The 15,774-nt window shown below is 33.1% G+C and overlaps 1 protein-coding gene across 3 annotated transcripts in view; it reads right to left on the minus strand.

Moving 5' to 3' along the window:
* Positions 1 to 15,774, minus strand: part of LOC129953848 (uncharacterized transmembrane protein DDB_G0289901) — a 265,317-nt gene that overhangs the window by 40,315 nt on the left and 209,228 nt on the right. For all 3 annotated transcript variants that reach the window (XM_056067350.1, XM_056067349.1, XM_056067348.1), the window contains exon 4: positions 833 to 1,484. In XM_056067350.1, the coding sequence (XP_055923325.1) occupies positions 833 to 1,008 (176 nt within the window). In that variant the 5' untranslated portion in view covers positions 1,009 to 1,484. The remainder of the gene's footprint in view (positions 1 to 832; positions 1,485 to 15,774) is intronic.

The following is a 15,774-nucleotide window of genomic DNA, read 5'->3' on the forward strand; positions in this document are numbered from 1 at the left end:
GTGGAGTTAGAAATATTAGGAATGTACCCGAAAGTTCATATAGGCCTCATCTAACGAAAGCTTTCAAGAAGTTCTAAATATTTACAAAATATTTTAATGTGGAAATTAGTTAAAACACAAGATTGCAGTTTAAAATTTATATAACTTTCCAAAAGTAAAGAGTTTGAAGAATACGGAATTTAAGTTAGGAAGTTCTGTTGATGATAATACAGCTTAAATCATCAAATTTCATATACTTATATGTACGTATACAATTTTGGAAAACTTTGTGTATGTTAAGTTTCGAAATTTTCCTTGTATGGAAGCTCAAATATAAGAGCAAATGTAGTAAATTGCCCATTCGGTCTTTTATGCATTTGTGAATTAGGTGTTTTTAACAGGAGATCATTAATAAATAATTTAAGAAAAAGTCCTGGAGACAGGGCAGAACCCTGGGGCACTCCACGGATTGTTAGAGATAGACTTAAATCCATCCAACACGAAGAGAGATTCATAAAAAAAATTGTTTGCCTCTTTCAAATGCTTCTAAAATATCAACTGCAAATATTTTACTTTACTCAAACCGATGCAAATATTTCTTCTACTGCCCGATGAGATAAACTAAAAGATCATCAGTTGTTCTATTTTTCCGAAAGTCGGTCATTAAGAAGCTTTCGGTTTTTGAGATTCTTCTTATGATTATAATTGAGAAAAATCACAACACGTAAAATGTTCTAGTGTTTATAGTAAAAATTCAAAGTTATCAATCATTTGCAATTTGGAAACCTTTTACAATTTCTAGAAATTAACTTTTTTCTGTTATGAAAATAAAGACAACGTTAAGCCAACTTACCTTGAACTATATTCTTGAAATGATCCACCATCCAATAAGCGTATTTTAGCAAATAGCACCTCATTAACTAGCGCTACTTCAACTAAATCCTTAAGTTGCACCTCAACATTGAACTTGTACTTCTTTTTTTTCATCATAAAGGCCATCCCAGGGGCGCTAGGCCCAAGTAATGTCATTCAGTGTTCCGTTTCGGCGAAATACTGTTTCTCTTTTTTTATTTTAAATTTAAATTAATTTAATAACACAATAGTTTTTGATTGATGATGATTTCCAAAAACAAAAATTTAAATAATACTTAATTAGAAATTGGTGATTTTCTTTTTGTTAATTTTCTTTGGAGTTTTTAATTTTGTTTTGTTAATTAAGTCTTTTCAGTTATTATTTCCGCTAATGGAAGTTCTATTTTTATGTTGTTCGTTGTTTTTTTTTTAATTTTTAAACAGGAAGAAATTATGAGAGACAACCTTTGTTTATTTTTGTGCTGATAACTTTGGGTTGATTTAGTTTCTTTTGTTTTTTAAATGAAATTCCTTTGCTATTTTTTATGATTCATTTTGATTCTTTCAGACTTTTTTGTGTGAGTTGAATTTGACCTTTTTGTTGTTGTTTCTTTTTATTGTCTGTTGAGAAGCATGCAGATTGTGGAATTAATCTGAAAGTAAAAGAAAAGAAAAAAATTGAAAGATGATAACAATAGAGGAGTATCATTTGTATTTTCTAAATTTTAATGATAATGTACATAATAATAAATTGTACATTTAATGCACTGATATCGAATAGCAATCGTTTTAGTAAAATTTAAATAATGAGACGGGCGCTAAGAGCTATAGTCAAGGCAGTAGTGTTGGGGCAATGATATAATTAAACCTAGAAACTTAACAGGAAAACAGTCCATACAGCCAACATACATACAGTGTTGGCAATTACATTAGGAACTGAACTGAAAATTCCTCCATCTGTATGTCATTTAAAAAAGAATAACTTAAATAAATCATCGACAGAAATACAAACCCAACTCGACCTGAAAAATTCCGAGACGAGCTGTTGATGGTGGACTTAAATCTTTCAAAGCTTTAAAAACTTCTTTTATTTCTATTTAAAATAAAACTGGTGAGATTAAAATTTGCTCATGATAACAGCAATAATAGACCGTTAGAAAATGGAGGAACGTACTCTTTCGGATGAGTGCAAATTCAATTTCAAGGGTTCTGCTGTTTTCCGTAGTGTTCGCAGACCAGCTAAAGAGACACTTAATCCACGTTACACCAAAGCTACTGTGAAACACGGACGAGGTAGCGTAATGGTGTGGGGATGTTTTTCAGGGCATGGGCTGGGACTGATTAACCAAACAGATGGTTTTATATATCGTGACATTTTGCAAAATATAATGCTGCCTAACGCTGAGGAACAGTTGCCTCTGAAATGGATATTTCAGCAAGACAACGACCTAAGAACACCTACAATACGGTTAAGAAGTGGTTTCAAGAAAAACGATTTGGCGTGTTACAAGGGTCAGCACTGTCCCCTGATCTCAACCCCAAAGAAAATCGATTGAAAATTGTAGATCGACGAATTGTAAGAACTAATTGAAGTTTGGGAAAGTATCCCAAACAGCATATAAGCAATTCAATTGACTCCATGCCTCGAAGATGTGATAAAGTGATTAATAACAAGGGGTTTGCTACCTAATACTAGCAATATTTAAAGCAATATTTATTTTTTAAAGTTAAGTTTGTTTCGAAAACGCTAATATTGAACTGTTTTTTGCTATTTTTAATGATCTATTACAAAAACAATTGTATTTTATTTTCCATTAAAATATTTGAAAATATTTATTTAAAATTTAAAAACAAAAATAAACCATAACAGAATTTTAAATTTGATTTTTGATTATTTAATTATCGAGGAAATTAAAGTTGTTTTTGCTTAACAAAAGACATTTTGATCTCTTAGAGATGTTCGAGAAAAATTAGGGAAGGAAGGACATAATTAATTGAGCATAATTAGATAGATTTCATAAAGACGGACCTGAATTCTAGTTTTGCAATGATGATGTTGGTTTTTTCTTTTCCACTAATTTTAAAACCACAAGGACTATACCGAAACGATAAAGTAATAACATATCAATTTCCAACACTACCCTAAAGACTATTCGAGATAAGAATTGTTTTGAAGAGTCATCTAATGGCAAAGAGCAATGAAACTAATTTCTTAGATAGCACTTTAAAGTAAAGAGAATAAAGTCCGATTTGTCAACTAAAGTAATAGATACGCAATTAAAAATTTAAGAAAAAAAAATAATTGATAGAAGAGACGACAAATAGTAATGTAAGTATACAATTTTATGAATAATTGGGGTAAAGCTAAAGTTTGTGCTGGCTTGTCTAATCGAATTTAAAATTAACGACAAAAAAAAAAATTCGTTTTGTGGGAAAGTATTTACAAAGAAAGTTATTATCATAAAATTTGTATCACTAACATAAACACTTAAAGAATTGTTAGGCGACAAGAGGTATACTATAAGAAACAAATCGATATTACTCGTATTTTAAAGAATTAATATGTTTGCCTTTAATTTCTTTGACATCAGATTTGTAAAATATGCCCCTGAAAAAATACTAAATACAACAAAAAGCGGTGTTTTTAAGGTTTAGTTAAACCCAACACATCTCGCAACAATTTATTGTATGATGAGTTCAAATATTTGTATTCTAGATACCGTTTATATCATTTTAATATCATACTTAGATTTTGGAAATTCTCAATATTTAATACTCTTTATTTGATGTTTTGAGAAAACCTTGAAATAATTACTTAAATACTTTTGAATAATACGTTGATTTCAATTTGGAACTATATACTCAAAACTTTAAAATACCAGTTTTGAACATTATAAAAGAACCAAAGTTACTTTCAATCCGTTATGCCTTTTTCACGAAAAATGGGTAAGCGTTTCATTAAGTTCAATTTAAGACACGTGAAGATTATTTTTGAAAATTTTATGAAATTCATTAATATTTGAACTAAATGCTGAAGATATAGATTCTAGATTTGGAAAACCATCACGAATTTATCAAAAAATACTTCAAAAAGACTTGTATGTATTTTTTTAAGTCGGATTTCAATTAAGGCTATGGAAACCGATTGAAAAAGTGCAATTTGATTGTAAGGAAAAAAACCTTGCCCACAAGTGTTAGTAGCATAAATATTTGTCATGAAAAAAAAATCTTTTCACATCTAAAAATGTCTATGGCAGAACATTTTAAGATGTCCTTAAGTCTACCAGTTATCGGTTCTGTTCACTTCAGTTTAGACTTGAAACCAAAGAAAACTTTTGTATAGAATTACTTTTAAAAGTTAGCTTTTAAAATTGAGTTTTATTTGATGTAATGAACAACCTTGTACGTATCAAAATTTTAGAGTTATTGTCGAGAACTCGACAACTTTCAAAACTTTTAAGGCCCATAATCGGCTACGGTAAACCTAATATAATCCTCCTGTAATTTTGACTTTGGTACAGGCTTATAAGATAAGGCAGTTCTCATAAAAGAAGTCATTACATGAAATTGGTCTTTTGTATAATAAAACTAGTTTAATGAATGTTTTATAGTTTGATACAAACGATATGCAAAATAATGGTTTTAAAGTGATTAAAATAAATAAGTTGGACGTAAAATTGGAAGATGTGGTGAGCAAACTAACAGACAACTGTTATGAAATTAAATACAGACTGGTATACATTCCACGCTAGTAACTTAAAATGTCAATTTTACATAAGATTAAAAAGTTAAAGTTCAATTGCGGACAAATTTAAACAGTTCTCGTTTAAGCAATGAAGCAAACTCTAAGCCGTTTTTGAATGTTTCCTTATTTAGAACACTTTAAGCATCTCTTCTAAGCAAATAAGGGTTTTAACGTGACGTAACGCTTTGTAGTTTTTTTTTATGGGTCCTACGGCATTAAATTGTTGATTTTGAAATCGTCAAATGGATAAAGTATACTTTAAATAAGATTAAATACAATCATTCTAGAGTCGATTTTTATTTTCAAAATGATTTAGGGGTTAGTTCTTTAAAATTTGAGCTTAAGATTCTTGTGTCAAGTGTCAATTTTTACGAGTTTCAAGTTCTTTTTGGAAGGCTTTTATTTTTCATTTTTGTAAAAATTTGACTAGATATCCAAAAAATAAACAATTATTTGAAGGAGTTTCAAATGTACGTAGGTTCGTACACACCCTGAAATGTCGAGTAATGTCAAATTTTGTAATGCTACAAATTTGACTAAATAAAATAACTTCCAATGGGAAGTTCAAATATTTGTGTTTAGCTCATTTTTGGCTCAATGGGTACGTAAATAAGCAGAATTCTAGATTTTGGAGTGAATATCAGCTGGTTGCATCATTTTACGTACTTCTTCGAAGATGATGCAGATCCAGCTATCATGCATGAAATAATCTTCGAACATTAAATTATATGGACCGTACTATCGGTTCAAATAAAGATTTCATGCATTTTTTTTAATTTTATGTGTTATTTTTGACAAACTTTTAAATAGCTTTTAAAAAATCATCCTCTTTTTACCAAAGCAATTCTGATTTGAAAATCTTCTAATGAAAAAAAAGTGTTAATAAGTGGTACAAAGAAAGAAGGGATTCATCAACACTAACTGATAAATAACATATAATTCACTAAATTTTCACTCAGCCATTTTTAATAACCATTTGAGTATCAGAAGCATTAAATCTTGTTCGGGAGCTCAATTTCTAAACTCGGAATTCGTAATATCAATCGGTTTTTTTTAACGCAAATATCCTATTTGGCTGACTTAGTTCAACCTGTGATTTCTGGCGACTTTACATAAGAAAATGCCCCCTGGACATCATTTTAAATCAATACAGATAACAACAGAAACGTAGAAGCAAATAAGACCGTACCGAAAGAGGATTTTGCAAAATATGGAACAAGTGTTTTGCATTTGAAGTTGGCCACTTTCAGGCGGATTGAGTTAATTTAGAACAATAGATAAAAACTTGTTGGATTTATAAACGAATTCCTAGTATTTCTTTCTACAGTCATATCACTTGGTACCTAAGGATTGGCATCGCAATCAACAATCATTTGCCCATAAATAGACTGCAATTATTTGACTGCAATCTATTTGAGACTTCATGCATTCTTTGCATTTACTTAAAAGCTTTAAATTCTTTTAAAGTTTTTGCATTTACTTTAAGGTCTTTCATTTTCTTGAAGTCCTCGCATTCTTTTCAAAAATTATTGCTCTTTTTTTAAAGGTCGATGGTGATGCAAAACTTGAAGTCCCAATCTTTTAGTGTATTCAATGAATGCGATCTTTATGTCAGTCAGAAAAGATTACATTCCCAGAAGATTGCATTCTTTAACAAGTTTGGTTCACATTCACCTAAACTTAAGGAAGGTTTACAAATAAATGGAATCCTATTTCAAAAAAACTTCAGTCAATTTCATTTCAACATACGAGATTATGAAAATGTATTATTATTCAGCATTTATAAAATTATATTTATCACTCAAATTATTAAGCCACCAATTAAAATAAAAAAAGGACCCTCAATAAAAATAATCTTAATGTTAAAATCCTGTTATTTTATTCTCCTATCTTCTACACTAAAATTTTTCAAAGAATTTACCTGTTATTGTCTCTATAATTTTTCATGCTTTTAAAATAATCCTCGGTTGATCCTTCGCACATAACATTCATCCATTATCTATCCTATTTAAGAATTTCAAAAGAAATAACCGTTCATTCAGCAACTAAGTCTAATCCTCTATCGGAAACGTGCTTATCATAACACACCGTTATAATAAATACATACTCGTACGTCATATCTTTTAATGTTCGTTAAGTACGAGTATATCCTTTAATGACAGTCATAAGCATAACAACAGCCACCTTTCTAGTTATCTTTGAATTGTTCCATATAAACTGCTGCGCCCTGGCGGTCGGTACCGCCATTAACTTAATCACCACCCTCTCTCTCTCATTCACTCTCTCACTCCCTCACATCTGTCATTGTTAGACCACAAAATAAGACTTACCCTATTTTTGTTTGTCTCTGTTGTTTCCATGCATATAATACTTTCATAATCTTTCAGAAATAACAGTAATTTTTTTCCAATTGACCTATTTCCACGCTACTATCAGCTTTCCTTGTGTCCTACACAACATGACAGCCCGTCTTCTGTCTGTCCAGTATACCCTATTCCATATCAGTCCTCATTTTATTGCAATAACAACAACAACATTGGTTATGGGTATAACATGCCTAGGCTTGGTAATGGGCATGGGACTCGTACCTATTACATTTTTAACCCATTCTCCGGTTCATCCGTTTAACATTATTACTGTCACGATACCATATTCCCTGGACGATATATGCGGGAAGGCAAACGATTTCCATTGAAGCTTTTATCAAGATTAATTTGTTCGGTCTAAATGTAGGTTATCACCCAAAAAATAAAAACAAAAAAGTTGCACACGAAAAAGCATTTACGAACATAGCCTGCCGCCCCCGGATACCGATATAGTTAAACATTGAACATATATAAATGTCAAATTAGGCGTTTTTCGTTGAAGGTTTATATACTCCTTGTATTTATATATCTTTCTCCAAGGAGTGCCTCCTTGATCACCAAAAACAAAAAATAAAGGAGGGGTAGTCTTTTTTTATTAAGGGAGTTCTTATTCTTGAGAAATTAATCGACGAAAAAAGAAGAAGAACGTGGGTAGGGTTTAAAATAAAAAGGAAAAATACTCTTAACTGCCACATCACCACTTCTTGTACTATCTGTCACTTTGAGGTTTTTATTGGTGAGGGGATTTTTAGAAAGAAAAAAATAAACGGTCTTCTTTATAATTTTAAGGAGTTTTTGATGTTCATGAAATTATTCACAAGTGACAGCTTTTTAGCATTTTTTTTTATAAAATGTCACAATTATAACATTATTGAAAATGACATTTTGTATGCTTTTAAAAATAAAAGCAAATACATAGTGACAGATGTAAGAGATTGTTTCATTGACAAACAGTAACTCTTAACCTTGAGTCAAAAGAAATGCTTTCATTTTAAGCGTTCAGCGATACATTGATGTAAGAGCTGTCAGCGTACATTTGCATTTGACATAATGCTCAACATTTTATTTTTCCTTAATTTACAAACGTGACTTTGGTGAAAATGACATTGTGTATGAGATTTTTCTATGTGAAAGAAAATTGTTGGAACAGATTAAGAAACAAAACTATGACATTTCCCTCATTCCAAAGAAGAACTGTCATTCCCAATTTAAAAAAGTTAACCAAAAGTTTGACAGTTTGTAAGTATTCAAGGAAAAAAATTCTTTCAGAAAAACTGCCTTGTTTTGAACATTCACAATGGAAATCATTTTTAAGTTCTTAATGTCAAAACTGGAATGAGACAAACAAAGATTCTTTCAAAAATTGAAAGTAATCCTGATAAAAACCTGAACGCTAACAGTTTATTTAGAGTTCAGAAGAAAAAACTCATCTTTCAGTTTATCAGGCGTTTTTCTTTTGTAGTTGACAGCCGAGTCTGAACTATCAAACAAAAAAATGTATTTCTTTTTTTCTCTCTGAACGTTCAGACCTCCAAAATTTTATAAATTTTTTTTTTTCGTTCTGAACTAGTTCTGAGCTCGTAAAACGCCGAGCAAATGGAGTAAAATGGCGTGTCTAACTTCACGTTTGTTAAGTTGTAGATTTTTACAAAGATCGTGACGAGCAAACGTCAAAACATAAAGAATATAAGCAAAAAACGAAAAACCTAACTTTTGTCGTTTAAAAAAGAATACCGGAATTTTTGTTGCTGAATTATGTTTTGTAGCAATAAATTATAAAATCAAAGAAAAGAAGTTCAATTGACTTTTTGAAATGGCTGAATAGAACGCCGAAAGGTCTGTTAGACATATATGAACGCGAAGGGTAGTAGCACGTTCTTACCGTCCCGCCAGATAACATTCTGTTTGATCAGGCCTTAAATGCTGGTCAATTAACTTAAAGCTGCTCCAAAATGAGAAAAAACAAGCTTATTTTTAAAAATTAAAAATAATTTTGTTTAGAGTTTAGAATCAAAAACCTCAATCGTCATGTTATTAAGTTTGTTGTCAGAATGTTTTTTTCATTTAAAGCTGCTATGACATTTAAGCTTTATTTGTTAATTGGATTTAAATTTTTATTTAATTCTGACATTTGTCATCAGAAAACACAATTCAATATAAACGTTTTACAAAGAAATAGCCAATTTTTCCAAATGTGAGATTGACATTTTGAATACCCGTGGCATGATGGTTAGTGTGATGGACTGTCATGCGAGAGGTCTTGTGTTCGATCCCTGCCTATGCCACCTAAATTTCTTTTCACGGGTACTGCCTCTTGCGAGGAATTGACAAATTCTCCAAGAGTAATTCTTGTCATGAAAAGTGCTTCAAATTTTCTGTTCGGATTCATCTTAAAACTGTAGGTTCCTTCCATCCCTGACAACAGTTCTGGCACACAGGAATGGTTGAGAATTGTCAGTCACTAGGCCCTAGTTCTCAAACGGACTGTTGCGATACAAAATTTATTTATTTTATAGAGTTTGACATTTAAAAAAAAAACATGTTTTCTTTCACTGTTGTATTCGAAAACGTCAACAATGTTAACAGTGTTTGATTTAATTAACGCCAAGCTTAAGATCTGTTAATAAATATGACATTTCAAAACTTATTGAAAACTTTTTAAACATTCTGAAAAAAAAAAAAAAAATATCTTGGTTTTAAAATGACCCTGATGTGCCTTATGGAACATGTCTATAAAATGTCACCTGATTTATCAACTCACCAACTAAAAAAAAAGAAGAATCCCATTCAAGGACTTTTTCTACTACTGGTGCTGCTGTTACTGCTCATCAATCTATTCGACAGTTTGACACAAGCGAAAATTGTGAAATCAAATGACAGCATGACAATCAATGTCGACATGATGGCGAGCGACTGACGATTTGTAATTAAGATAAAAAGCATTTCTTTTATTCAACGCAACGCAGAAAACAATAAGGATGACGCATTAATTTACATATACTTACCTACAAATATAAAACACTCATAGGAATATCGTCGTCCATTTTGTATACCTTCTATTTTTTAAGTCTGAAAATGGGGACGAAATCCATCAAAAAGCTGTATGAACTATAGGTCTATATTCCTAAGTAGTTTTGACATGCGAATTTTTACATTTTTGGAATGATAAAGAGGATATTTTTTGTTGGTGGCGATGTTCATAAGGATGAGAATAAGAATGACCTACCTTCAACTTATATTAGAACGTGATATATGGGTAAGGCTTTTGTATATTTTTTAGCATTTTTCCTATGGCTATAAAGTTTATGGGACACGTTTACGTGGATTTAGAGTGCGTGTGTTAATAGTTAAAGGTTGTATTCTTTGTTTTGTTTGATAGCTTTAGAACTTTATAGACATCATTTATTTCAATGGCAAAACTAACTTCTGAATAACCTTAACTTTTCGATAGTTTCTTAGGAAGAATATGCTTAATACTTAACCAATGTCAGTTCCAGTCCATTTTTGGTAACGACTTGAATAAAGGGAATTGCAACAGCTAAGTTGCCAGCAACTTAAAATTATTGAAGAAACTTAGTTGCCGACAGTCACAATAACGTTTTCACTTATCATGGTAAATTCAAAACTAATTAGAGTTTTTGTGTACTTAAATTAAATATTGCGTTTAATTCGTAGCGATGACAATAGGAACTATTTTTTAAATAAAGAACGGTCTGTTCACACGGTTGAAAAATTGTGTTTCAAATTCATTGTCAGGTGGTTGTAGTTGATTCAATTTTTTGAACGCACAGAAGGTTAATGTTGATAATGAAATTGTCAGATATGTAAACAACGGTAACTGACAGTTTGAATAGTTTTTTGATATTGGCTGATTTTTACTACAAGTTGTATGAATAACACTTTCTAGACGGAACAGTTTAATTTTTGACGCATACTATTTTTGAAAAAGCAAAAAGAATTGTATCTATTGAGTAAACAAATTGATGATATCGAAGGGCTACCGGTAAACGTGCTATTGAGCGCCACGCTCAATTTGGACTTTTTAATGATAAACCATGCTTAAGACGACCCAGGTCTACAACAAGAGGAACTGATAATTGTAACAACAGACAAAAAACAGCACTGTTGAGAACCAGGGTCTAGTGACCTACAACTTTCAACCATTCCTGTGTGCGAGTGATGTCAGAACTGGAGGGGACCTACAGTTTTATGCAGACGAGTTGAATTTGGAAAACTACTTCTTCCACAAAAAAAAAAAAAAAAAACAATATGAAAAGATTAGTGTGGGCCAAAAAGCTTAGAGATTGAATGGATGAAGTTGGAGGTATTTGGCACAAAACGGAGGGATTTCAACAACTGTATGGTTCTCACCGCCAACCATGGAAGTTTTTCTGTGATGACCTGGGAGCATGTTTCTCTTCGACTCGGCTTTTTAAAGAGGCATACAAGAAGATATTAGAAGAAAGCGCTTTGTAAAATTAAAGAGGCATACAAGAAGATATTAGAAGAAAGCGCTTTGATCTCTTTAATAAGATTGATTGGCGAAGGATAAGTAATTTAACAGAACAATGACCCTAAGCAAACGTCCTTTTTTTGTCGGCATTACCTCAAAGATAGAGAAGACGAAGAAATCTTACATTCACCATATATTAAGCATCTAGTGTCATTGTAGGATGAGCTCGATATATGGGCCCGGAATCAAGAACACGGGGTGCTCCTGCGCTTCAAGTAATAGGTTTCGGTTTTTACTATGTTCAGTTCCCAATATTAAGTATCACCCTCAACTTAGTCGCTCCAGCTGAAATGAGGTTTGCTTCTGCTTTTTGTTCCTTCTGTCTTGGCGTTCAATACTTTACAACCTGGAGGTCCGATATTTATTCGCTTACATGCCCTATCATCTTAATCGTAGTTTTTTGACTGACTGACTGACAAGTCGCTGTACAGCTCATACGTCAGTTGACACAAATCGGTCCATAGATCGTACGTAGAACCTTCCCTTCGGAGATACCAAGAGAGTCTTTATCCGCTTGAGAGAGACTCTATGCTTCTTCTTCACCATACAGAAAGACTGGGATGATGAGGGTTTTGTACAACGTTTCCTGGTGCTTCGCTATAGGGTTTTGTTTCTCAATTGCTTAATTAGTCCAAGAAAACAGCCATCAGCAAGGGTTATTCTACGCTTGATTAGCACTGTGTCGTTTGCAGAGTGCAGGTATACAACCACTTTGAAGTTATACTTATCAATGGTCACGTTCTGACCAAGTCTCAATTCTTCCATGACTCGAAATAGCGGTTCTAGCAGAAAACTAGATCCAGTGTACTAGTGGACGGAAAAAATAGCTGCGCTCCGTCGAATATGCCTTCAACTCTGACGTATAGTAACCAGAGGACGAAGAAAACGTTCGAAACTTACGGAAGAGGCAATAACCGAATTCAGAATCAAAAGATCCGAGCTCAAGAAGGCCACAATTCGAGCAAGAAAAAGAAGTGAGAGGATCTCCGCCGAGACAAAAATAGCAACCCCTGGGGACATATGATGCTGAACATGTTAAACAGCTTTCTGGAGGAAGGTGTTTTCCCCAAGAATTGGAAAAAACAACGCCTGTTACTTATAAGTAAAGGTAAAGAAGACACGGATTACCCATCAGTATACAGACCTCTGTACTTGCTGGACACCGCGGGAAAACTCTTTGAAAATCTGCTGAAATCACGGCTGATCGCGGCAGTACAAACATCAGGGGACTTGTCACTGGCAACACTAGACGTACGCAATGCTTTTAACTCGGCCAGGTGGAGTGAAATCCTGAACGCGTTAAACAGGAGATTTAAAATCTCAGCGTACCTCCTACGAATAGTGAAGGCCTACCTTAGAGATCGAGAGCTGATCTATGAAACCACAGAAGGCCAGCGCTTTTAAGAAATTACGTCAGATGCAGCTCAGGGATAAATCCTAGCACCAGACCTCTGGAACATCTCCTACGATGACATCCTTCGAATGGAGATGCCCGATGACACCTTCCTGGTTGGTTACGCTGACGACATTGTAGCGGTGATAACGGCAAGAGGCACCTAAAACGCGCAAAGAAAGTTAAACCAGGTCATGCAGCGAACGAACTCTTGGGTGAAGGACCACGGGCTTTGTTTAGTAACGGAAAAAAAGGAGATGTTTCTTCTTACGAAGAAGACCGAAGTGATACGAAGCACCGTCACCGTAAAATACTTGGGATTGAGGCTCTACACAAAGCTAACCTTTTGGCAACAAATTAAAGGAACAACGGCAAGAGCCTCGAAAACAACCGCCTCAATCAGCAGACTGATGGCCAACATAGGCGGACCAACGGCCACTAAGTGCAAGCTGCTGATGTATACGACGCATGCCATCCTGCTGTACGGAAGCGAAATCTGGGCAGAATCACTTAAACAAGCGAAGTATCGAAAACAGATGGCGGCAGTACAAAGGTGTGGTGCCCTGAGAGTAGCCAGCTCATTCCGAACCGTGTCGAAATCAGCCGTCCTCGTAGTCGCAGGAGTGACCCCATCGATCTCCTGACGGCAGAAAGGAAGTATACATATCTACGACAAAAAACGCAAATGGGAGTGGAAGCGGCATCCGAGAAGGCAAAACAGATCACAAAACAGAAGTGGCAAGAGCGTTGGCGTTTCGAAACCAGAGGAGGTGGACAGCGAGGCTAATTAGGAACATGGGCGATTGCAATCACCTAGTTTTTCACCGGACACGAATATTTCAATGCCTTTCTCCATAAGATTGGTAAGATAAATTGCCCAGCATGCCAGTATAGAGACTCACAAGAAGACGACGCAAACCATACCATCGCATGTATCAGATGGGAACACCTCCGACAAGGCCTACACAAAAACACTGGAGTCATCACTCCAGACAACATAGTCGGTAAGATGCTACAGAGCTACCGAAACTGGCAAAAAATAAGCAGTTTTATAGAACACATTCTCAGAAGCCAAAAAAGAGAAGAAGAAAATTATCGGGAAACAGTTGAACCCGTAAGATGAACCCTACCCGTAAGGGAAGCAGAAACCGAAAGGGTTGGGGGAGTTTTGGTCGGTATGCACAACGCGAGTCTGACACACGAGGATGGTTAATGAGTCAACGCCAGGTGTATGGTGTATAAGGCATTTCTCCGGTTTTTATCCCTAAAGGCAAAAAAAAAAAATATTTTACTAAAAAACAAGGCTTATATTGTAAGACGTGACATTTATCAAGCCAGGTTTTTAAATAAATAAGCAGTAAGCCAAATGTCATCTTAAAAGCGAGTTTTTATTTAGCAAATGTCGTCATTTGCCAAATGATACTGAATATGCGTTTCTATTTTGCAAATGGCGTCATTTGTCAAAGTTTTTTGACATTTACGTTGGGAAGCATTGACTGCAAATATGTTTATGAATCATGGTCGTGGTTCCTTCTCCGTTTTTCTTTGAGATTGATAACTTGCTGACAGCAAATCAGAGTGCATTTTTATATTTGATGTTGTGCAAATGAAATTAAAAAAAAACGACTGTATCCATCAGTTTTAAGTTCGTAAAAATGCAGATTTATTTATCTTTTTTTTGTACTTCATTCAATACGAAAGAAACACACTCCACAAATTGTTTATCTCATAAACAAATCATTGTGTTAAAAATCAATGAACAAAAAAAACATATTTTTTCAGTTGCAAAAAACCCATGAGATTTTATAAACACACACATTTTTAAAATGCTGATTGTAAACAAAAAGAAAAAAAAGTTTTCCTTTTAAAATTGTAAATTGAAGTGAAATTATCATAAATTGTTCAAAAAATATCGACAGAAATGAAAAAATAAATTCGCACAAATAAGTACGTACGTCGAATTCAACCTTGCTGCCAATTTAAACGCACATCCATACATCAATTGAATGTAAATAAACATTTTCGCTGAACATTTGCCTTTTTTCTGTATAAATAAATAATAATACAAAACAAAATATAAAAATTACCACTTTCAATGTCAATAATAATTGAAACATATTTTTATTTTCAATTAATGATAAATGGCATAAAATTTGAGTGTTGGAATATTTTTAGGAGAATTATTAATTAACTTATACATTTTTTCTTCTTCTTTTTCAGAACTGTCTCTATTTAGTATAAAATTTGAAGGGTGCGTGGGTTGAAGTCAATTTAATAAAATATAAATATTTAAATTAATACATTCCAGCAATTCCAATATGACTTTCTATACCTTTTTATTTTATTTTTTTCTATCTACGAGTATGAAGAAAACTTTAATTAGAAACAATTTCTGTATTTGGATACAAACTCAACTGACAACTAACAACTTGACAATTGACGACTATTTGCACGCGTGAATCAATTATGACAGCAGGGGTCAAATGTGTCAATTTGTGTTCTGTTATGTTGTGATGGAATTTATTTCAAAGTCAATCTCTTAGAAGACTATCAAGTCGTGATTGCATCAATTATTTTTGAATAGCATATTTTTTTTTTAAATTCATTTATAGCTTCCGATAGGTAGTTTTGATTGAGAAGGTTGAATTTGTACATTTTTTTATTTTAATGGTTGGAAATTTGAATGAAATTTAGAGTCTATGAAAAGTATTTAAAATCTTGAAAATGATATTTAAATCAAATACAAGTTTCTTCTGAAAAATACAATCAAATGCACATAAGCAAGTTTTGTATGTGAGGGGTGGTTACATTTTAAGGGCCGTTGTCGAATGTGTACCACACCTAAACGTCAAGTTTTTTTTCGGTATTTCATTTGACGTTTCTCAATTTCAGACTAATTCTATTTGAATAATGGAAAGATACACAA

The sequence above is a fragment of the Eupeodes corollae genome, chromosome 1, assembly GCF_945859685.1.
Source record: "Eupeodes corollae chromosome 1, idEupCoro1.1, whole genome shotgun sequence".
Taxonomy (NCBI): Eukaryota; Metazoa; Arthropoda; class Insecta; order Diptera; family Syrphidae; genus Eupeodes; species Eupeodes corollae.